At 37.7% G+C, this 23,872-nt stretch overlaps 1 protein-coding gene across 2 annotated transcripts in view; it reads right to left on the bottom strand.

Annotated features, from left to right (window-relative positions):
• The window catches only part of KIF16B (kinesin family member 16B), a 999,411-nt gene that overhangs the window by 798,213 nt on the left and 177,326 nt on the right, over window positions 1-23,872 (bottom strand). For both annotated transcript variants that reach the window (XM_053712121.1, XM_053712122.1), the window contains exons 11-12: window positions 21,015-21,190; window positions 2,264-2,329 (exon numbers count right to left, since the gene is read on the bottom strand). In XM_053712121.1, coding sequence (XP_053568096.1) covers window positions 2,264-2,329; window positions 21,015-21,190 — 242 coding nt within the window. The remainder of the gene's footprint in view (window positions 1-2,263; window positions 2,330-21,014; window positions 21,191-23,872) is intronic.

The raw sequence follows: 23,872 nt of genomic DNA, 5'->3' as shown, positions 1-23,872 counted from the left end.
CAGTTAAATCCAATAAATTATCTGATGTATTCTGGGAAGGAGTGAAACCTTTCGCTTGCGTGTAGCAGAGCAAGGTAAAGCATTATAGGCAGCAGACACCGCCGTCTGAACTGCGCAGTAACGTCTAGTGAAAAAATGGCCCCTTCCAGATGGAGGATCAGCAATGTTACGGGAAATTGCATGTGTAGAGAGATAAGAATGTAGGGTATGCACCTCATTGGACGACAACTCCTCAAGGTGGACGGCTTGGTGGTATCAAAGATGTTTGAAATTATCACATTATCAAAGCATATGGAACATAATTGAGGGCCTCCTCACAATATAAAAACAGGAATTACTCTTTAGGAATAGTTCCCTCTAAGTAACAGAATCCTCCATTACTAGTGCAATGACCGGGGAACTATAGAAATAAAACATCTTATTTTATTCAAAATAACTGCACATTTATACCCCAATGGCTGTGGAACTCACCACCTACCATGACCCAGACAGTACAGAGATTCAGGACTCATCTCTGATAGACACCTGGTCAGGAAAGAGGGAAATAATCACATGGCGCACAATGCAGTAAGCTGCATGGCTCTCAAAGTGAAAGTGAAACCTGTATATCCCATAACAGCATATGAGCCCATAACATCTCACACATAAAAGCAGCATAAAATCAAATAAACATATAAGATTATTCTCCACTGTTCAATAATCCCCCTCAGGAGATATAAACCCTTGATTCTATACAGATAAAAGGAGTCACACTGTGACCTTGTCTTTTTGCGTTATCATACATGTATAAAAAATGAAACGATCTTACCAGAATCTATGCTGTGGAACAGTAACACGCCCCTTCAAGTGTGACAGATAGTAGCATCGCTTCTGACATGGACTTGAGTGAAGAAAGCAGGCAGCGAAACTCGTCAACGCTGATTGCTTATGCAGCTGTTAATATGAGTCGGGATGGTTTTGCAGAATGACACTCCCTGCATCTCCGGACTCTAACTTTCACCCAAGCTCTCACTGAGAGGCTGACAGGACTACGTTAAACTCCATTCCCATCTCGAAGAGTACTACCCTTCATAAGAGACTACTCCGAAATCTTCTGATACTTCGCTGCCAACCTCCTGTGACAAAAGGCAAAGAATGACGGGGGGATGAGGGAAGTGGGGGAGGTATTTAAGCCTTTGGCTGGGGTGTCTTTGGCTCCTTCTGGTGGCCAGGTTCTCTATTTCCCAAAAGTAATAAATGCAGCTGTGGCCTCTTCCCATTTAAGAAGAAAAGAGGGTTCAAGGGCAGCCAAGGGGTGTAAAAATGTTGTCAGTGTCTTATGTATGCCTGCCTAATTGAGGTAGGGATGTACCTGAAAATATGAAAAAATTGTGTCAGTAGGAGAGTAGGCTACATCTCCTGGCAATGTTGTACCTGTGTGAGAGTATAGTCTGTGCTGTAGTAAGTGGCTTACCTTATGTAGCACCTTTCTAATGGCTTACCAATCACCAAAATGCAACAGTATCCAGTAGAGAGCCGATCATTTGCTTGTATAAGCATAGCAGAGGATTTCTTTAAGTAATAAGTTAACCCACTGGGGGAGGCTAAGCAAAATGTGCCTGCAACACCTGAGGGTAGTTATGGCTGAAATCCCAAGGGAGATACTGCTCACATAACAGGGTATTCCTTTGTCCCTGTATAATTCAGCTTGCTAGAAATCTCTTCAGCCTTCTTTGTGAATGATATGTCCCAGGGATAAATTGACATTGATCTGAGCTACAATACATAAATCCATAAGCAAGTAGCTGGAACACTTCTTTTCTCAGCCTTCTCCTGGGAGACCAAGAAAAGTGGAAAGATGGGAGGGATTTAAGCACTTGTGTAAGTTCTTAGCCCCCTTCTAGTAGCAGGAATTATACCCCACATGTTATAGAGCCTTATGGACTTTCATCATCATACGGAAAACATTTTTTTTATCACAAGTATCTAGTGATCTCAGAAAATGAAGTGGTTTTAACGACAAAAACAAAATGTAAACACAAAACTCAAGTGTCAAAACTCTGTTTTCCATTAGTAGACATCACTATGTTCCTGTGTTTTCAAGTGCTATATTTTAAAGTGCTTATTATTAATCATATTAATATTATTAACAACACTCATATTATACTAAATTAATAATTATAATAATTTATTATCAAGATAAGGCATAAATCTAACTTACAAACAGAATATCCAAATATTCAAGTAGTTTTGACCATATATAAATAAAATGCATAAAACATACCCGTGCTTCATTCTGCTGCAGCTTCTCTTCCATACTTAAAGCTGTGGGAGAATCTAAAAGTGCAATCTAGAAAATAAGAAAATATATATTACATTTACAAAGTACAATTATTTAATGTTAATTATAATGCATACAATAATAGCGAAAACTGCCATTAAAAATAAAAGATATGTTAATGTTATTGTCTAAAAGATTATCCTTCTTTAGAAAAGTGTTTTCTATTTTGTTCAGTGGTGACAGTCAAGCTACTGTACAAGATGGGAATATACACAAATACGTCATCATAATTCTGGGCTGTTTAAGGGGTGATAATTCAAGTATGCTGGGGTCTATCAAACTGCAGATGTTATGTTGATGCACATTAAGCTGGTTTCAGTGTTGATATATTGTAAATAAGTTGAATGTTTTTTGAATAATGAAAATTGCACACTTTTAACCAAAAACAGAAATAGAAAGATATAGATGTAAATGTGCAGTCTAGTATCCACTGCAGAAGATAAGAGATAATGATAAAAGTGTCAGCTAGAATAAGTATCCAGACACATATTTGTAAAGATCTATGGAAACATTTTATATTTAGCTATTAAATAATTTGAAAAAACAAGGAGTTAAAGATAAAAGTCTCAGGTTTTCTAGCTACCAGAATTCATCAAGAACTTTTGCAAAGCAAACAAAGACCAATCAGGAGGTGAACTTTATTAATTCACTTGCTACTTGTTTGCGAGTCATTTTAATGAAAGGGTCCCAAGCTTAAGATCTTGTGAGTTTAATTTTTGTCCGCTTCCCAAATGATAAGGTGCCAGATTCCGTTCTTCATACACGGTCACTCATTTTAATTTAATCTTGCTTCACTGTTAATGCCTCACAAACCTAAAATGCTGATTTCCAAGTATACTTGGAAAGAGAAAAAAAATACTAAGAAACAGTGGCTGTACAGGTGCAAAAGCACCCTGTTTTTATAGCATTCCCTCTATAAACGTCCTGGTGCAGGGCTCAATAAAAACCCACATGTAGAGATAAGAGTTCTAAGCCACTGTGATACTGCCCACATAATTACAACTGCAGGCATTAAACCCCCTTCACTACCACCACCAGTCAAGGTGGAAGTCTGACACCCTCTATGCTCCTGCCAGACACTACTGTGCAGGCAACAAACTGATCATATAATTTAACTTTAACATTCTGCTATGGCCATGAACACCTTGATTACCACTTTTGGCAGGGTTTATGTTGGCATACCCCACTGGAGTGTACCGATAATGAAATACAAAAGCAAACTAAAAAATGCATTATACACGGCTAAAAAAACTGCTGTACTTGCCAAATAAATAGAAAACCAATTACCGGGAATAAAAACTGATCAGGACAAATGCCCTACATGATGTGTTTTAGGAAAGTGACATAAACAAACAACCGGATAACTGTTTTACAGAGACTGCAAAAAAAGATATATTGCCAATACCTTCTTAACCAATAGATTAAAACCTAACAAAAGTAAATGTATTACTTGCTGATAAAACGCCATAAATGATTGTCTTAAAGGGACAGTCCAGTCCAAAAAAAACTTTCATTTTTCAAATAGGGCATGTAATTTTAAACAACTTTCCAATTTACTTTTATCAACAATTTTGCTTTGTTCTCTTGGTATTCTAGTTGAAAGCAAACCTAGGAAGGCACATATGATAATTTCTAAGCCCTTGAAGGCCGCCTCTATTTTATTTACTTTTCACAGCAGGAGAGAGCTAGCTCTTGTAGGCCATATAGATAGCATTGTGATCACGCCCGTGGCTAGTGGCAGTCACTGAACTAATTGGCTAAGTCAATAGATAATAACTAAAAGTCATGTGATTAGGGGAGGTCAGAAGATGCTTAGATACAAGTTAGTCACAGAAGTAAAAAGTGTATTAATATAACAGTGTTGGTTTTGCAAAACTGGGGAATGGGTAATAAAGAGATTATCTATCTTTTTAAACAACAAAAATTCTGGTGTTGACTGTCCCTTTAAAAGATTGTCTAGTATTATTAAAGTGAAGGTCAACTTCACGCAACTGCCCCATGGCATTGGATATACTTTGCAAAATGAGGGTGGGTTTAATTAATCAAATTTGCTATATTTCAGTATTTTTTTCAATTTTTACCTTTTGAGCGCTCTGACGATAAGCGCAGCTCTCCCGCCCGGCATTTTGTCAAACTGATTGACAGATTAACCTCCTTCCTCATTGGCAGAACCCAGAAAGTTAGACTCCCACCCTTCACCTCCAAGCCCACAGAAATCAGCTGCGGTGTACCCCAAGACTCTTTGCTGAGCCCCACCCTATTCAACATCTACATGGTCCCTCTCGCTACCATTGCCCGACGACACAACCTCAACATCGTCTCCTACGCCAACGACACCCAGCTAATCATCTCACTCACCAGTGAACCCACCACCGCCAAGAGAAACGCTGTGTATTTTCTTAATTGGGAGTTAAAGCCTTTGAATATATAACATCTGTGTAGATGCTCTCATGTTGAGTTAAACTAGTGGAACAAATTAGAAGTAAGAGTAGTCAGGGCACATAGGGCAAATATATCCCACTACTCACTTAGATATAGGAAACATTGCCTCGGTCACTAGTAGTATCTGTATATTAACCATATAGAGAGCAGCATTATAACTAGTGAAAGAAATAGTTATTTCTGGAACCAGCAAAATGTAAAGTTCATGCCCAAGATCATATGGCATACACAATAATTATAAAATCGTTGGAACATATAAATAAATATATAGATGAATTTATACCCATATGTATAGAATTTTCATAGCAGTCATAAACCAATTTCGTAAATAACCTCAAAACAAACCATATTAGATATTGCTACTAGTAGCTAGCTGTCTAATGACCTTGAGAATATGGAAACAATGAAGCACCTCTCAAGAACTCAGGACCGTACCACCTCAGAAAATAAAACTGCCTAGATTGGCTGATGTTGTGATAAATGTGGATTAGTACGCATGTGCCAAACCCTTCAAATCTCCACATATCGTTATAAACTATACTTGGATTGAACACCTAATTTCAGGTAACTCCTAAAACACATGAATTTGCATAACACCCTTGGAATACAGTTCACTTATTGGGGAAAAGGAGACACTTGAATCCACAGAAAAGTATGGAATATGATTGCTAAGTGGATGATTACTATAAGAAGAGTGAAGAATATGAATAAATAAAGCACAAGCAGCAGTAAAACTTTAGTACGCCCTGTTCTCCAGGTACGGGCCCTATACCCGGCAACAGGTACATGTCTAAATAAACCAACGTCCACGACTAAGGAAATATCAACATAATGACTGAGGTGTAAGTGGTCATGCTATATTTAATATGTGAACAAGACATCCTATACACTGAAGATTGACACAATAATGCCAGACCTAAGTGTGATATTAACTACCTTTACAGTGTAGATATGTCTTTCTAGTCATAGTTGATGCAATTCCAGTGTAATAACTGTATATATAGGTTACTTAACTTAGAACGCAGTGAGGGGAAATATTTAGGAGGCACATATGTAAGCAGAGATTGTATAGCTGGACATAATAGTTTACATTTACATATACAGAAATAAGTAACAATATGTTTAACAGACACATGCATTTATATAAAAGAGGCTCAATCAACAGGCAAACATATGTTAAACTAAAGTGAAAACAATACTCTCCATCTACGGTGCTGGACCTACAGCATCACAAGTTCTATGTCCCAGAGTTTGGTAGAGGAAAGTCTCAAATACACATAGAGTTACAAAATATATTGTCAAGATCCTAAAGTATTTTTTAAACACAACTTACAGTGAAATGTCTACTATGCAACACATTAAATCTATCAAAGGAGATCCACATGTTAATGAAGGGGAGAATATTACTTATGAAGATAAAGAAGTCACTGTGAAAACATAAGTAACTTAACAGTAGAGGTGATTGTCTTAGCCAACTCCGACTTTAAGTGTGTGCACTGGAGACCAAAGAGACAATATGGCAGCTTGCGATATCCGTTCATCCGATGGAGAGTATGAACTCAGTAGCTTCTCTGGGCTTCGCGCAAGGCTATATGAGCATGTGTAACCCATACGTCTGAAGAGGTTGTAATAATATCCCATTGGTAAGCCTCGATTTGCTGCCTCTCTAGGTCAATTCCAAGCTCCTCGTGGGTCATCTTTTGTGAGGCTCTATTAATGGTTGTGACACTATTAGCTCGATTAATAGCCGTATTCCCTGGGGACTCATATATACAACCAATTGCTCTATCTTCTGAATTCACTGATCCTCCACCGTTCAAGATGCTATCAGTATCATGTGTCAGGTCGCCAGCAAAGAGTGAGTCCTCTCCTGGAACATGCAATATAGTAACTGATCCGGGTTTAACGTTGCAAACATTCCCAACTAACGAGTCCAGCTGTGTGCAAAACTGCAAATGGTATGATTGCAGCAAGTGCTGCACTTCATATAGCACGTAATAGGTAACAGCCGCCATCCTGCTGATTAATTATCAGCTTGGTATTGCCTCTAAATTTAGGTTTGTCCCACAGCAGAAAAGACCCGCGTCTGAAATAGAAGGTGGCTGTCTTGTACTGTTGCGTATTCCCAGCACCGCAGATGTGGCTAATGGTATATGCTTTAGGTGAATGCTTCAGGGACTGTAAAACGTGGACCCAAACTTCACAAAGCTCTTGTGCTACTCCATACAGGATATAGTAGTGAAGATCTGTGAGCCCTCTGTAATTAAGCTGAGTGCGTAGTTAATCAGTGTGCTAAGGCGGCATCTTACTGCGTGTAATTCCTCGGACTCCGCAATCATCACCCAACATGTGCCATATTTCCTGGGGCTATTTCCAATCTTCCACAAATAATTTGCTCCGGTTATAGGTAGTAATAAAGTGTGTTAAATTGTTTGCCGCTCAGAGCTCCCATGAGATGCGACCATCATACTGCCCACATCATGGTCAGATCATTCTGCAGTTTATGTACAGATTAATTGGCCTAATACCCCTTCTAGCCCATATCAGATGTGTTTAGATGAACCTTTCTTAACCCATCAACCGTTTGTTGATCCACCCCAAGCAGAATATTTTCACATTAAACACTAACTTTGTCGCGGACCCATTTGTAGTATGGAAAGCTCACAAATGCACGCTTCAAGGGGAATATATCAAATAAAGAGCTCAACTCCAAAAGAAATCTAGACAAACATACTCTGATCTAATGTCAAAACTAACTGAACTAGACTTCATAAACAAAATGGATTCTAAAGGATATTCGAAAAACTAAACTAAATATCTACCTTGCTCTAGAACATCAAAAAACCTCCTTAAAATTAAAACAGAAATTTTATCACAAGGGAAATAAAGCAGGATAACTGATGGCTAGAACACTAAAAATGCACTAAATTTAAGTAATTTATCTATGAACTTAAAAAACAGCAAAACACTATAGTTCAAACAACTCCTGAAATATTAGACCAATTTCATCAATACTATTCAAAACTATATCATATTCCAGCAGATCCTATACATCAAAACATAGATAAGGACAAACCCCTACAAACTTATTTAAACTCATGTAACCTTCCCACACTAACAACACTACAGAAAGAAGCGCTAGAATCCCCAATTACAACATTTGCATCAGCTATCAAAGACCTAAAAAATGGAAAAAGCCCAGGTCCCGATGGGTTCTCTGCCAAATATTATCAACTACCCCCCCCCAACCCTCATCCCTCACTTACTTGATTTATATAATAACTTTTCACCCTCTAACCCCTTCCCACATATTATTGTCCTACCCAAACCTGGTAAACCTCCAGATGCTCCCCCACACTACCGTCCCATATCCCTACTGAATATTGATACAAAAATATTTGCCTAAGTACTATCAGCCCGCCTGAATAACTTACTCCCATATTTAAAACATGTTAACCAAGAAGGTTTTTACCCCTTATAGAGAGGCTTATGACAATACCATACAAATTATCACATTGTTAGAATATACCTCAAAAACTACAAAACCAACTATCTTCATGTCCATGAATGCAGGGAAAGCTTTTGACAGATTAAATTGGAACTTTCTCAATTAAATACTAACGAAATTTGGTTTTCCGGATGAGTTTATATAAAAAAAATATCACTTTACATTGCCCCAAATGCCAAAATCAAGTTGAACGACTTGTTATCTACGTCACAATACGCAATGGTACAAAACAGTGATGCCCACTGTCCCCTCTTCGTTTGGCTTTGGCAATGGAGGCCCTAGCAGCTAGAATAAGAGTTAATAAAAAAAATTTGGGCATCAAAATGAATGAGAAGTAATATAAAATACCTTTATATGCCGATGACATCTTCTGGACTATTACCAACACAATACTGTTTCTACTAGAACAAAATAGGAAATCCCAGTAATACAGCAAATTCTTTAATTTCAAAATAAATGCCTCAAAATCAAAATTCATGAGTAGAGAGTCCCAGACACAACTATTAACCAAATAACCACAACTTATTCATATATTTATCGTAAATCCTCATTAACATATTTAGGGATCCACAAACTTTATTTTCTGTGAAATATTTACCTCTATTAAAAAATATACAACAAGAATTAAACACATGGCATAACAAAACATTGTCTTGGTTAGGAAGACTACACGCGGTAAAGATGACCATACTACCTAAAATTCTATACTTGTTCCAGACAATACCCATTAGCTTACCTACCTCATTTTTCAATAAGCTTCAAGATGTTTTACATACTGGCATAACAAACACCCTAGAATTGTGAAACCTATCATATACAGACCTAAATCTAAAAGCGGTCTAGGCATCCCAAACCTCCAACTTTATTACACAGCAGGAACGTTTTCACGTATTGTTGACTGGTGTAAGCACAAGATACATAAAGAGTGGATACAAATAGAGCATGACCTAGCAGAGAATAGACAGCTAGGAGCTACTTGTTGGATTCCTCGTTTACATAGAAGCTTAAGCCCCTCAACGGATACAATAACTAAATTGACACTTGATACTTGGGATAAACACATTACTAAATTCTCTAACATCTCAACTATCCCCTCACCACTGACTCCAATACGAAACAACCCAAAATTCCAGGTATCACTTAATAGATTGTATACACATATGTTGACCCAACAGAAAACAATCCCATGTTATGCAGTTTTATCAGATGGCAAACTTAAACCCAAACCTGAACTATAGGAAAGCCAGAGTATACTTTGCTCCATGGTTCAAATATTTTTAAATTAACCACTATATTACATCCCATTCAAAGAACGCATATATGCATAGGTCCCTAACATTGTTAAACTCTATGTCTAACTCTAGTACATATACTAAGGGCACACTTTCTCTAGTTTACAAATTGCTTCTAGACCACTATTCCAGAAAGCTCCCAATTTACACTACAAAATAATCAGACGACTTACACACAAACAGATAGCCCCAAAAGAATGGTCTAAAATCTTTATTAATATGAGCATTCATACATCTTCCATATCCCAGGTAGAAACTAATCTAAAACTTTTATATTGCTGGTATTATACACCTGCCAGACTGGCATCCATTTTTAAACATACAAGCACTATGTGCTGGAGAAATTGTGGCAAAGTGGGAGACTTTCATCATATATGGTGGACATGCCCTGAAATTACCTGTTAATGGCAAGAAATAAGAAAAGCCGCTGAACAAACCCTTAGTATACCAATACCTTTAGACCCTACTGTTTTATTGTTGAACAAATTTCCCAGAATAAAATGCAAATTAAGGTACAGATTGTTGCTTCTCTTGCTTAATTGTTCTAGAAGATTGATTCCTAGGAATTGGAAATCAACTACTATTCTGTCTATATCAGACTGGAAATCCCTAGTTACGCACACTTTGGCATTGGAGAAATATCAATAGATAAATACTAAACGACTGGATGATTTTCTTGCCATGAATTTTCTATGGTAGGAATATTTTAATTTAGAGTAAAACACAAAAATAAAAACTTAACCACTCTCAGATGTGTCAAGCAGCTTTAAAAAGAAAGGTCTCTACAGCCTTCCCAGAAAACAAGACTAGTAAAAACAAGAAAGATGCGCTTTGAGGCAGCAACACATCAACCAGTAAGAACCAATATCAAAATTTAATAAAAACAATATATTCAGTACAGTATATTCATAACCACCGGTGGTTTAAAATAAAATAAAATGCCTGATAAGTACACAGAATCTCTTAAAAGTCCATGAAAACTGAAATTCTTGATAGGCAGAGTAGTTGCTCATAATAATAGTCCCAATAAATCCAGATGAATGCAAGTGTGACATGTTTATATAAAAAGAAACATAAATGATCCTTGATGATAAAAGGCTAAGTGTGCCACATGACCTGTTTGATCTACCAACACCTAGTCCCTAAATACCCTTTATACAGAGCGCTCTGTGAGAAAGAAGGGATAATACTGAACATCACAGATTGCTGTAGGACGATTACGGCTGAAGAAACTCCCCGATTGGCTTCCCTTACCCATGTGACACACGAACCCGGATGTGTGAGAACATTACACACGAAGCGGATCTTAGAAGTCACTTAGGAGGTAGAAGACAGCAAGATTACCTTTAGCCCCTAAAGGACTTCATTAAAGGAGGTGACAGGAAAAGTACTATACACCTATACTTTTAAGAAACCGGGGGTCTTACTAAATATTGAATACTTTTACAAGTGGCACACAGATTTTCATCATCAAGGATCATTTATGTTTCGTTTTATATAAACATATTGCACTTGCATTCATCTGGATTTATTGGGACTATTAATTTGAGCAACTACTCTGTTTGCCTATCAAGAATTTCACCGGTGGTTATGAATATACTGTACTGAATATATTGTTTTTATTAAATGTTTATATTTTTTCTTACTGGTTGATGTGCTGCTGCCCCAAAGCGCATCTTTCTTGTTTTTACAAGGAATATTGTAATTCTCATACAGGAATGAAGCCGAGAATCCACGGCTACATTCCTTACTGTTAAGAAATACAACACCTGGCCACCAGGAGGAGGCAAAGACACCCCAGCCAAATGCTTAAATATCCATCTCGTTTCCTCATTACCCCAGTCATTCTGCTGAGGTAACAAGGAAAAGTAGGAGAAACATTAGGGTATAAATGGTGCTAGAAAAATAAAATAAATAATAGGGGACCGCCCATAGACAAGAAAAAGCGGACGGGCCGTGGACTCTCCCTATCCAGAAGGAAAGGAATTTATCTGGTAAGCATAAATTACATTTCCCTTCCTAAGATAGGGAGAGTCCACGGCTTCATTCCTTACTGTTGGGAAAACTATACCCAAGCTCCAGAGGACACTGAAAGAATAACGGAGGGAACAGAAAGGAAGAGGCGGAACCTATTCTGAGGGCACCACAGCCTGCAAAACTTTTCTCCCGAGAGCTGCTTCAGTCGAAGCAAAAATATCAATCTGATCCACAGAGGCCTTGTAATTAAAAGCCCAAGAGGAAGCCACTCCTCTAGTGGAATGAGCAGTTATCCTCTCAGGATGACGATGTCCCACTGTCTCTTAAGCTAAGCAGATGACACTCCTTAACCAAAATGAAAGGGAAGTTGAAGTAGCCTTCTGCCCCTTATGCTTCCCCAAATAGACAACAAACAAAGAGGAAAATTCTCTATTACTAAGGAATTTAGACAAAAAGGATTCCTGAGCACTCGGAGTAGAAGATTAAAAAATGATTTTTTTTAATGAAAATTTAAATATGGCATAGACATGCAGGGGTCAAGGAAAAGGTCATCCTGACACATTTTGCACCGCTAATGGCGCTTAGTCATAGGATGTACAGGTAAGTAGCTACCACCTATTTAAGGAGCTGTCCTACCAATCAGAGGCCATAGATTAGACCTCACAGGGAAACACCTATCCTACACTTAAGGTGGTATTTACAGGATATACTTAAAAACAACAATAATGGATAAAAAAGCAAGTAATACTACTGAATTCCTTGAGAAGATGCTAACAGGTTCATGTAAATATATGTATATAAACAATAAATGATGATTAACCAAAATTGGCAGTGAGTAAATATGTCTCAAAAGTAAAAGAAAAAAGATTAAATTACTGTTGATGTAAAAAACCTAATGGTTGTTAATACTCTAAATTTGATTTATAGTTTCTATATTATAAATTAAAAGAGGTACCAATTTTGATTAATTAATTATATTTAAACTAGATGATGTGGGGCATAATATTAGATATTTTATTGAATCTGGCTGCTGACAGGTAAAACCTTTAAGGAGAATTTTCTAAAAGCTATTTGAAAACCTTTTTAACACACTTTAGAAGAACTTTTGGAAAACCTTTTTTCTGTGAGCCCATTTAGAGACTTTTGGGATGTTTTTCAGGATTTTTGTTTTGTATTTATTATTTATTATTATTACTCTAAGCCCTAATCTGTAAAGTATGAGACATCCCATTCCCAAATCATACCTTTGGGATGTCGCGTGTCTAGTTTTAGAATCCAAAACAGTTCCCTTTAAAAGGGAAATAATAAAAAATAAAAAACAAAAAATAATAATTTTCCAAAATCCTCAAAGACTTCCCAAAAGTCTCTAAATGGGCTCATGGAAAAAAGGTTTTCCAAAAGTTCTTCTAAAGTGTATAAAAAAGGTTTTCAAATAACCTTTAAACAATTCTCCTAAATGCTTTTACCGGTCATCAGCCTGATTCAACATATCTAATATTATGCCCCACATCAACTAGTTTAAATATAATTAATCAAAATCGATACCTCTTAATTTATAATATAGCAACTATAAATCAAATTTTGAGTATTAACAACTATTAGGTTTTTTTACAGTAATTCATCTTTTTTCTTTTACTTTTGAGACATATTTACTCACTGCCAATTTTGGTTAATCATCATTTATTGTTTATATACATATATTTACATGAACCTGTTAGCATCTTCTCAAGGAATTCAGAAGTATTACTTTTTTATCCATTATTGTTGTTTTTACGTATATCATGTAAATACCACCTTAAGTGTAGGATAGGTGCTCCCCTGTGAGGTCTAATCTATGGCCTCTGATTGGTGGGACAGCTCCTTAAAGGGACACTCAATCAAAATTAAACTTTCATTATTTAGATAGAGCATGCCATTTTAAACAACTTTCCAATTTACTTCCATTAACAAAATGTGCACATTCTTTTTATATTTCAACTTTTTGAGTCACCACCTCCTACTGAGCATGTGCAAGATTAAGTGTGTATGCAATTGTGAATGGCTGATGGCTGCCACATGGCACGTGTATGCAATTGTTATTGGCTGATGGCTGTCACATGGTACAGGGGGCGTGGAAAAAGACAACTTCAAATGAGTAGTAGATTTTTTTTTTCTGACAATTTTAAAAGTTATGACTAAGTGCTATTGAATTGTCTTCTTATCATGCATTTGTTGATTATGCAAATCTACTGTGTTGACTTGTCCTTTAAAAAGGTGGTAGCTACTTACCTGTACATCCTATGACTAAGCGCCATTAGTCGTGCGAAACGCATCAGGTTTCCTTGACCCCTACATGTCTATGCCGTTTTTAAATTTTCATTAATAAAATCATTTTTTAATTTTCTACTCCAAGTGCTCAGGAATCCTTTTTCTCTACTGGTACATGGTGGATTGGTTCCCACCGCCCACATGATGCACCGCACTGTCTCCTGGGGCTGGTAGTTTTTCCATTGAAAGGTTTTGTTGAGTGCTTAGTTTCCAGTTGCGGCCATTACCTATGACGTTAAACTCCTTAGTAACTTGAAGATAGAACTTCAAGGTGCGAACCACATCCAAATTGTGAAGTAAGCGTTCCTTCGATGAAGAAGGATTAGGACACAAGGAAGGAACCACAATCTCCTGATTGATGTTGCGATCTGACACAAGCTTAGGAAAAAAAACTAATTTAGTATGTAAAACTGCCTTATCTGCATGAAAAATCAGATAAGGGGGCTCACAGTGCAAAGCAGAGATTTTAGAAACTCTGCGCGCAGAGGCAATAGCCAATAAAAAGAGAACCTTCCAAGATAACAATTTAATGTCAACGGAATGCAGAGGCTCAAACGGAACCTGTTGCAAAACCCAAAGAACAAGATTTAGGCTCCAAGGAGGAGCCTCAGATCTAAACACAGGTCTTATCCTAATCAGAGCCTTAATAAAGGACTGCACGTCTGGAAGCTCAGCCAGTCTCTTGTGCAATAAAACCGTCAGGGACGAAATCTGTCCCCTCAAGGAACTAGCAGAAAGGCCCTTCTCCAGCCCATCCTGGAGAAAAGATAAGAGCCAAACAACCTTAACTCTGTGCCAGGAAAAACCACACCAGAATAAGTAGGTCCTCCACACCTTGTGGTAGATACGCAGAGTAACTGGTTTACAAGGTTATATAAGAGTATCAATAACACTCTCAGAGAAACCTCTCTTGGCTAAGACTAAGCGCTCAATCTCCATGCAGTCAGCTTCAGAGAATCTAGATTTTGATGAACAAAAGGACCTTGTATCAGATCTCTGCGACAAGGGAACTTCCACGGAGATGAGGACATCCCCACTAGATCTGCGAACCACAGCCTTCACGGCCACGATGGAGCAATCAGGATTACTGATACCTGCTCCTGCTTGATGCGGGCCACCACTCGAGGAAAAGCGGTAATGGAGGAAAAAGATATACAAGTTTGAACCTCCAGGGCACTGCAAGTGCATCTATTAGATCCGCTTGGGGATCCCTTGACCTCGACCTGTACCTGGGTAGCTTGGTATTGAGATGGGATGCCATGAGATCTATCTCCGGCGTCCCCCACTTACTGCATATCTCTGCAAACACCTCAGGATGGAGAGACCAATCCCCTGGATGGAAGGATTGCATGCTGAGAAAATCTGCCTCCAATTTGTCCACACCCGCAATGTAGATTGCTGACAGCGAACAGCCACTCCAGAATCTGAGATACTTCCTTCATCGCCAAGGAACTTCTCGCTCTTCCTTGATGGTTGATATAAGCCACCGAGGTTATATTGTCTGATTGAAAGCTGATAAACTGGGACGAACCCAGAAGTGGTCAAGCCTTCAAGGCCTTGAAGATTGCCCATAGTTCCAAAATATTGATCGGGAGGGAGGACTCCTCCCGAGTCCACAACCCCTGTGCCTCCCTGGCACCCCAAACAGCTCCCTATCCGGATAGGCTTGCGTCTGTAGTTACAATCTCCCAGGATGGTCTTAAGAAGCATGTCCCTCGGGACAGATGATCTGGACAGAGTTACCAAGAGAGTGATTCTCTCGACCGGCTGTCTAAAACAATCTAGATTGTAAATTCCCACGGGAATAGGGCCCTCAATTCCTCCTGTATATGTTTGTAAATTGTGTCCTGTCTCTTAGAAGTTTTATATTATTGTTTTATTTAAATTAACTGTATCCATGGACAGCGCTGCGGAATATGATGGCGCTTCATAAAGTATAATAATAATAATAGTCTGTTGAAACAAATCTGAATGATCGCCGTTCCACTGCCTCAGCATGCACAGTAGTAAAGGTCTGAGAAAGGCTGAATGCCGAAACGCGTAGAAACCTGATTCTAAACCTGACAAGCAAAGTGTCTGCAAAAAAGACGCGAGGGCTATGGAGAGAGACAACTGGCAAACACAGAGGCCGAGTTGAGAGCACTCACAAAAAGACACAAGTGAGCCAAAGGATAGTCCGGATATCCTGTGAAAACTAAAGTAGGAGTCCTAACATTGAGGAGTAACGTAATACCAAAAGTAAAGACCTCATTGGGACATCCGGTAAATGGGGGCTGGAAAACACGGCACTCCACCGGAATCCTCTGTCAGATGAGGGAGGATCCTAAAACAGTGCACTGCTGAACGGAGGAGATCACATAAAACATCGAAACCATATGTACATACGTAAAGTGAACATTGGAGATCTATAAACACCTAAACTGATACATTCTCTAAGGCCAATCACAACTTGTTGATTGTAGACGAATGAGGGAAATAGATAATATATAATCCCATGTGAATGTGCAGAGAGGAACAAAAAAGAGATAAAAATACCCCAATATTGCTATATTCTCCACATTTGCTCAAAGAAAACAGGATATTTTAACTCAGATGTTAAAGACATTGAAATATATCTACTCAAGTTTTTAACAAATTGAATCTAATCCAGGAGGCCACAACAGAGGGTGGAATTGAAAAGTGACTTTTTTCAATAGATACATTGTATTAGGATCATACATTATATTAGGATCATATAACCACTTGATGCTATTCCTGAATGTCTATTTCTGTTTTTATGCTCATTTCTGTTTTTATGACATATGCTAGGAACTGTATAGCTTTGCAGTCATATACATATTTAAAGTGACAGTGATAACAACGGTGTTATTTAGAACCTTTTTTAAAATTATTTTAAAAATGTTTTAGGAGTTGATCTATTATTGATATTGTTTAATAAAATTGTATATATATATATATATATATATATATATATATATATATATATATATATATATATATATAATTTCTAAAAACGATTGTTTCATACCAAATATTGTTTTATTACATAACTATCATAAGAAGGGACAACATTCAAATTTTGATATATTAAGACTTCCAATTAGGTTGTTACACATAAACAGGGACATATACCCATTTAAAATATATATATTAATACATATCTTCCACTGAGTTGAAACGGCATTGATTTGCGCCACCTTATACATAAGCAAGGTCTGAGACGGAACCTGGTAAAAGGAATGATGTTCATGCAGGACACCAAGGAACCAATCACCTCCATACACTGAGCCACAGAGGGACTGAAGGAGGTCCAGAGGACAAGACATGCCGAAGTTAGCTTGCAACGTCTCTGGTCTGTTAGAAATATCCTCGAGGATATGGAGTCTATTATAGTACCTAGGAATTCCACCCTGGTACTTGGGATAAGAGAACTCTTTTCCAAGTTTATCTTCCATGTGATCAAAGAAGACTGAGAAGGGATTCCGAGAATTCTTCCGCAAGACGAAAGGATGATGCTTGCACCAGAATATCATCCAACTATGGGGCTACTGCAATACCCTGAGTTCTGGCAATGGCTAGAAGAGCTCCCAGAACCTTTGCAAAAATTCTTGGAACAGTAGCTAGACCAAACGGAAGGGCAATGAACTGGAAATGCTGGTCCAGGAATGCAAACCTCAGGAACTGAAAGTGTTCCCTGTGGATTAGAACATGAAGGTAAGCGTCCTTTAGATCTATAGTGGTCATAAACTGGCCTTCCTGAATTAAAAGAAGGATGGACCTTATTGTCTCCATCGTGAAGGATGGGACACTGAAAAATCTGTTTACGCACTTTAGGTCCAGAATTGGGTGGAAAGTTCCCTCCTCCTTTGGGCCTTTCTTCGATAGGCACCAGGACAACAACTCCTAAAAAGGATGGATCACGAACGCACCCTAGAAAGACATCCCGCTTTTCTGGTCTGGTAGAGAGATTCGAGAGAAGGAATTTGCCCCTTGGTGAATGAGATTTTAAGCCTATCTTGTAACCCTGTGATACCATATCCAGGACTGACGAATCCTGTACATCCTTGAACCAGGCATCTGAAAAAAGAGACAGTCTGCCACCTACACAATCCGATCCCGGATCGGTGGCCGCCCTTTCAGGCCAAATTTGTTTTTGGCGGACTTCTTGTTCTGCTTGAATCTATTCCAGGACTGAGCCAGCTTCAAAGTACTCTTGGGTTGTTCGGTCTTGGAGAAAAATTGTTGTTGTTGGGATTTGTCAGAATGAAAAGAACAAAAATTATTATTAATTATTGTCATCTCTTAGACATGTTCTTCTTATCTTGCGGTACGAAGGCACCCTTGCCTTCGGTAACCGTAGAAATAATGGAGTCCAGGCCTGGACAAAATAAAATCTTTTACTTGAAGGGAAGAGAAAGGAGTCTGGACTTAGAAGTCATATCCGCAGACCAAGACTTCAACCAGAGCGCTCAAAGGGCTAGGACCGCAAAGCCAGAGGTCTTTGCATTTAGGCGAATAATTTGCATGTTCATATCACAGATAAAATAATTAGCAATTCTCAGAGCTTTAATTCAGTCTTGAATATCCTCGAGGGAAGACTCGACATCAATGAGTTCCAACAAAGAGTCGCACCAGTAGGTAGCTGCTCTGGCAACCACGGCAACTGCAGTCGCCATTTGAAACAAAAATCCTGTATGTTGAAAAATCTTTCTCAGAAAGGATTCCATTTTCTTATCCATCGGCTCTCTGAATGAAGAACTATCCCCAAGAGTAATAGTAGTACGTTTAGCAAGCATAGAGATAGCACCATCCACCTTAGGAATGGAGCCCCACAAATCCAATTGAGAGTCCGGGAACAACTTTTTAAAAGTAGACGAGGGGGAAAAAGGAAGAACGATTTTTTTCCCATTCGTTCTTAATATTGTTCGCCATCTTAGCCGGCACAGGAAAAGTCTAAGTGACATAATAGCTAAATTCAATAAATATTTAGATGTCTCGGGTCAAGAGAACTAAGTTTAACCTTTCTTTTGCGTTTGTTAGAGCGAGGTAATGCACTGAGGGCTGCCGACACTGCTGTTTGTAACTGTGTGGCAAAGTCCGCAGAAAGAAGGCCCCCTCCGGATGGAGAATTAGATGTGCTACGGGGAACTGCATGTGGAGTGGATAATGTAGCAAGGGTAGTAAGCTCACGGGATGCTGAGTCCAAAGAGGTAGATGGCTCAGAGGGACTAAGAGCCTTAGAAGGCTTGTCTCCCTTCCTAGACCTTATAACGGTGTTAAGGCATGTGGAACATAATTGAGTGGGCGGGAAAACCATGGCCTCCTCACAATTTAGTACAGAAGGAGTACCTTCTAACATGCCCGTGTCCTCCATAGCTCAGGTTATACCAACAGGAGGACACAAATTAAAATGTTTTTTAGTATAGAAAACTGCACCCTTTATATTCCCAATAGCTGGCGCACTCACCACCTCCTAGACCCAGACAGATAAGAGGAAATGCTCTCCTCAGGTTCAAGTCTCAGTCAGAATGCAGGAAATGAATATAGACCACACCCGGTCACATAGAGTGCAAGACAGTACTTATGTTGTTATTACAAGTACAGCAAGTAATAGGAGCTGTGCAACACTTTCAAAAACGAAAGTGAAACCTGTTGGTTCCAGCCAAAAACACACAGTATCAGCCCAGGAAAAAAAAATTACACAAAGCAGCATGTAAATATTTAATACATTGATTAATTAACCCCAACTGTTCAATTAACCCCCCTTCAGAGGATATTAACACTGGATCCTATCAAGGTATAAAGGAGCCACACTGTGACCCTGTTATAGCGTTTTATGTGTATAAAATGAAACTATCTTACCTCCAGGATCCATGCTGTGGAACAGAACACAGCCGCTCAAGTGTGACAGTCTTTTAGCAGCGCTCCTGACATGGACTTGAGTGAGAGAAAGCAGGCAGTGAAACTCGTCAACACCTATTGCTTAGGAGCTGTTAGCAGTAGCCTTGATGGGTTCGCAGAAAACCTTTTCCTGCACCTCCAGACTCCAACTTTCATCAATACTCTCACTGAGAGGTTGACATGACTACTTAAAACTCCAGTACTATCTCGAAGGGCAGATACCCTTTTCAGGACTCTCTGAATCTTCTGACACTTCTCTGCCACCTCCTAACGTGACGAAAGGCAAAGAATGACTGGCGTAATGGGGAAGTGGGAGGGATATTTAAGCCTTTGGCTGGGGTGTCTTTGCTTCCTCCTGGTGGCCAGGTGTTGCATTTCCCAACAGTAAGGAATTAAGCCGTGGACTCTCCCTATCTTAGGAAGGAAATGATATAGTACTAATGTATAAATGTTATATTTTGTTTACTTAATAAAAGAAAAAATTAAAAAAGAAAAACATAAGATCTTTCTGTTTTGGAAGAATAATACAATAATTATTTTATATGAAGGTGCTGCTTCTACTTGCGTATATTTGCATTTCATGAGGTTACGTGCAGTAGCCTGCAGTGTGCCCTCTTGAAGTCAGACAGGTGCTAAATCTGAACTTCCATTATATAAAATAAGGAAGGTTACAAATTATCAGCATTGATCGACCTGACTGAACTACTGTATTATTTATTCTGCTCAGCCAATGAGTAGTAACTTAGAGTATAAGTAAAACAGCAGTAACATGGTTCTGTGATTTAGCCTGTTGGTCCAAATGTGATTTTAATATTTGTGTTTAAAGTTTAAGCAGCTTTTCATTTTTCAAAGTTCTTTTTAGCATGTTAAAATGCTGCCCTTGATAGTACAAATTGGGTTGTCATGATCTTTAAAGGCAAAGTTTTTAAAACAAAATGTAGAGCACCCCCTTAATGCAGCTAATCAACATCATTTATCAACAACTTTAAGGACATGAAAAGGGATCTTATAAGTGTTTGATGAAGTAACTGTGCTTGGAATGGTACATAATTTAACTGACCTACAACTGTAGACCACCAAGTCAGAAGCAAATTATAAATAACTGAGCTTATAAGAGTCTCATCACTCACTGTTATCTGAAAGGTGGTGTGTGTTTACTCAAACCCAAATAAATTTAATGAAAAAGATAATGATCATATTAGGAACTTGAAATAGATGCCATTACGCAAAGAAAGTTAATTATAAGTTGAGAATTAAAAGCACTAACCTGATTCCCCTGAGTGAGTAGAGCTTTCAGGCGAGCTATTTCAGCTCGAAGCTCACGAATTAGTTTGACATTAGCATCCTCATTAATGGTGGGTTTGTTGATGATGTTTTTGGCTCGATTTGCATAGCGAAGTGTACTTAAGGTTTCTCCATAATTAATATCAGCAGGCGAAATAGCTGTGAAGAATGAATTTAAGGGCAAATTATTCAGCACCTTCTGCGCCAATGAACAGAAGCTAGGTAACTTGTAATTTGAAAGTCAGATAAGCTACTGTCATTTGGGAAATCATTTGATTGTGTACTTATTTCAAAACGTTTTATCTTCTGCTATACTTCTAGAAAATAAAGAAAAACAAGTGTGATAAAAGCTAGATGAAGAAAATATAACATTTTCCTACTCTCAATATTGAACGACTAAATTCCATGTATGTTTATGAATACAAAACATCAATATATGAGGATATATATCTAAATACAGGTAGAAAAACCCTTTATCCAAACTGCTTGGGATTTCGGAATATTTGTAATTTTGCATCTGTAAAATGTGACAGCTTGAAGACAGGATGGGACCAAGTGTAAACAACAATATCTTATGTTATTTAGGTAATATTTACATGTCATAATACAGCTGATACATGTAACCTAAAGATAGTTTTATATAGTTTTTAATTATTTTGTATACATAGCACTGCCAGAAAGATAGTACAGTGCTGTAATCAGAAAGGTAATAGTTACCATTTTAAATAAATATACACTTGCATTTTAGAACACAAAATAAATGAAGATGTAAGTAGAGAAGATTATGACTTACTGAAATGGAAAATGTTACTTTTTAATCATTTTTTTTTTTCATTTATTCATTTTGAAAATATGAATGAAAAAGTCTGGATTATGGAAAAAAATCTTGATTTTGGAATTTCATATTTTGGGATTTATACCTGTAATGTATTTATTGTACTAATATTCATTACATTTACCTTTAGAATTTTTACAATGCAGCTAAAATAGAATGTAAACAAAACACATTGTCTAAACAACAAGTCTAAACTTTACAACATTGTGCTGTGTGTTGCACAATCACAGAATTGCTCAATTTTACAGCAAAATAATTTCTGTTCAGTCAAACCGGATCTGTGTAACTGTATTGCATCAATTGGTTTAACTTATTGGAACAACCAAGTTACAATTAAGAGACCATACACCCCGTTCAAATCTCTATTTCCAAGCAAAAACAATCCTTTGCAATGATAAAAAAATAAGTTGATGCTAAAAAAAATGGGATATTCTCATTCTATGATTATATTGATATAACAAATGAAGAATTTACTAGACCTAATTTTGATAAATACTTGCAAATAGCTGAAAATTAAATAAATTAAAAAAATAAAAAAGTTTATTGTTTTACTTGTTTTTAAAATTATAATTTATGCTTACCTAATAAATTAATTTATTTCATGGTGGTGAGAATCCACGATCCATTATTTATGGGAAATACTCTTCTCTACCACTAGGAGGCGGCAAAGATTGCCAAACCCCAAGAGCTCTTTAAAACCACTCCCATCTCACACTTAGTTTAGTCTAACATATAGCCAAGCAAGTGAGGTAAGAACAAATGGATTAAAAACCATAAAAAGGAGCAGGGGAAAAAGATGTGCTCAAAAACACCAATCCCAAGCAAAAGCAAAGGGTGGAGGATCATGGACTCTCACAACCATGAAAGAAATTAATTTATCAGGTAAGAATTAATTATGTTCTTTTCTTTAATACAGGAGGTGAGAGTCTATGATCCACTATTCATGGGAACCAATGCCCAAGCTGTGGCAGTCCACGAGTAATAACAAAGGGAGGGATTTAAAAAAATGTATTTTTTTTCCACTGAGAAAATAAATCCACCACCCCAAAGAATTATTTTTCTTTTTTTTTTATAATGCACTTAAAAAACAGGCATATCCATCAAACTGAGACAACTGCCTGAAAGACCTTTCTACCGAAAGCTGCCTCAGAGGAAGCAAAAACGTCAAAATGGTAAAAATTTAGTACAAGTATGCAAAGAAGACCAAGTAGCTGCCTTACAAATTCGATCAACTGAAGCCTCATTCTTGAAAGTCCAAGAAGTGGCAACTAGCCTATTAGAATGAGACGTAATCCACTGTAGCGGAGGCTGACCTGCCTCCAAATAAGCTCTGTGAATCAAAAGTTTCAACCAAGAGGCTAAAGAAAAAGCAGAGGCCTTATGACCTTTATTAGAAAAGAACAAACAAACTAGAGGTTTGCCTGAAATGCTTAGTAGCATCAAAATAATATGTCAATGCCCTAACGACATCAAGAGAAAGCAAAGATTTTTCAGAAGCATTCTTAGGATTATGAAACAAAGAGGAAACAACAATATCTCTACCAACGTTGTTTAAAGAAAAAAACTTAGGCAGAAAATTAAATGCTGTCAATAAAACAGACTTATCTGGATGAAAAATCAAATAAGGAGGCTCACAAGAAAGAGCAGATAATTCAGAAATTCTTCTAGCAGAAGATATGGCTAAAAGAAATGACACTTTACACAAAAATAGTTTAATGCCCAACATATGCATAAGCTAAAAAGGAGGAGTCTACAAAACCCTTAATACTAGGTTAAGATTCCAAGGAGGAGAAATAAGCTTAATAGCAGGTTTAATTCGGACCAAAGCCTAGACAAAACAATGAACATCAGTAAGAATAGAAATCTTTCTGTAGAACAAAACTCAAAAAGCAAAAAACTGTCCTTTCAGGGAACTGGCAGATAAACCCTCATCTAAACTATCCTGCAAAAACTGAAGAATCCTAGGAATTCTAAAAGAGTGCCAGGATAAACCATGATCTATACAC

This window comes from Bombina bombina, chromosome 4, assembly GCF_027579735.1.
Source record: "Bombina bombina isolate aBomBom1 chromosome 4, aBomBom1.pri, whole genome shotgun sequence".
Lineage (NCBI taxonomy): Eukaryota > Metazoa > Chordata > Amphibia > Anura > Bombinatoridae > Bombina > Bombina bombina.
The sequence above is the reverse complement of the archived record's forward strand: the minus strand, read 5'-3'. Positions and strand labels throughout refer to the sequence as shown.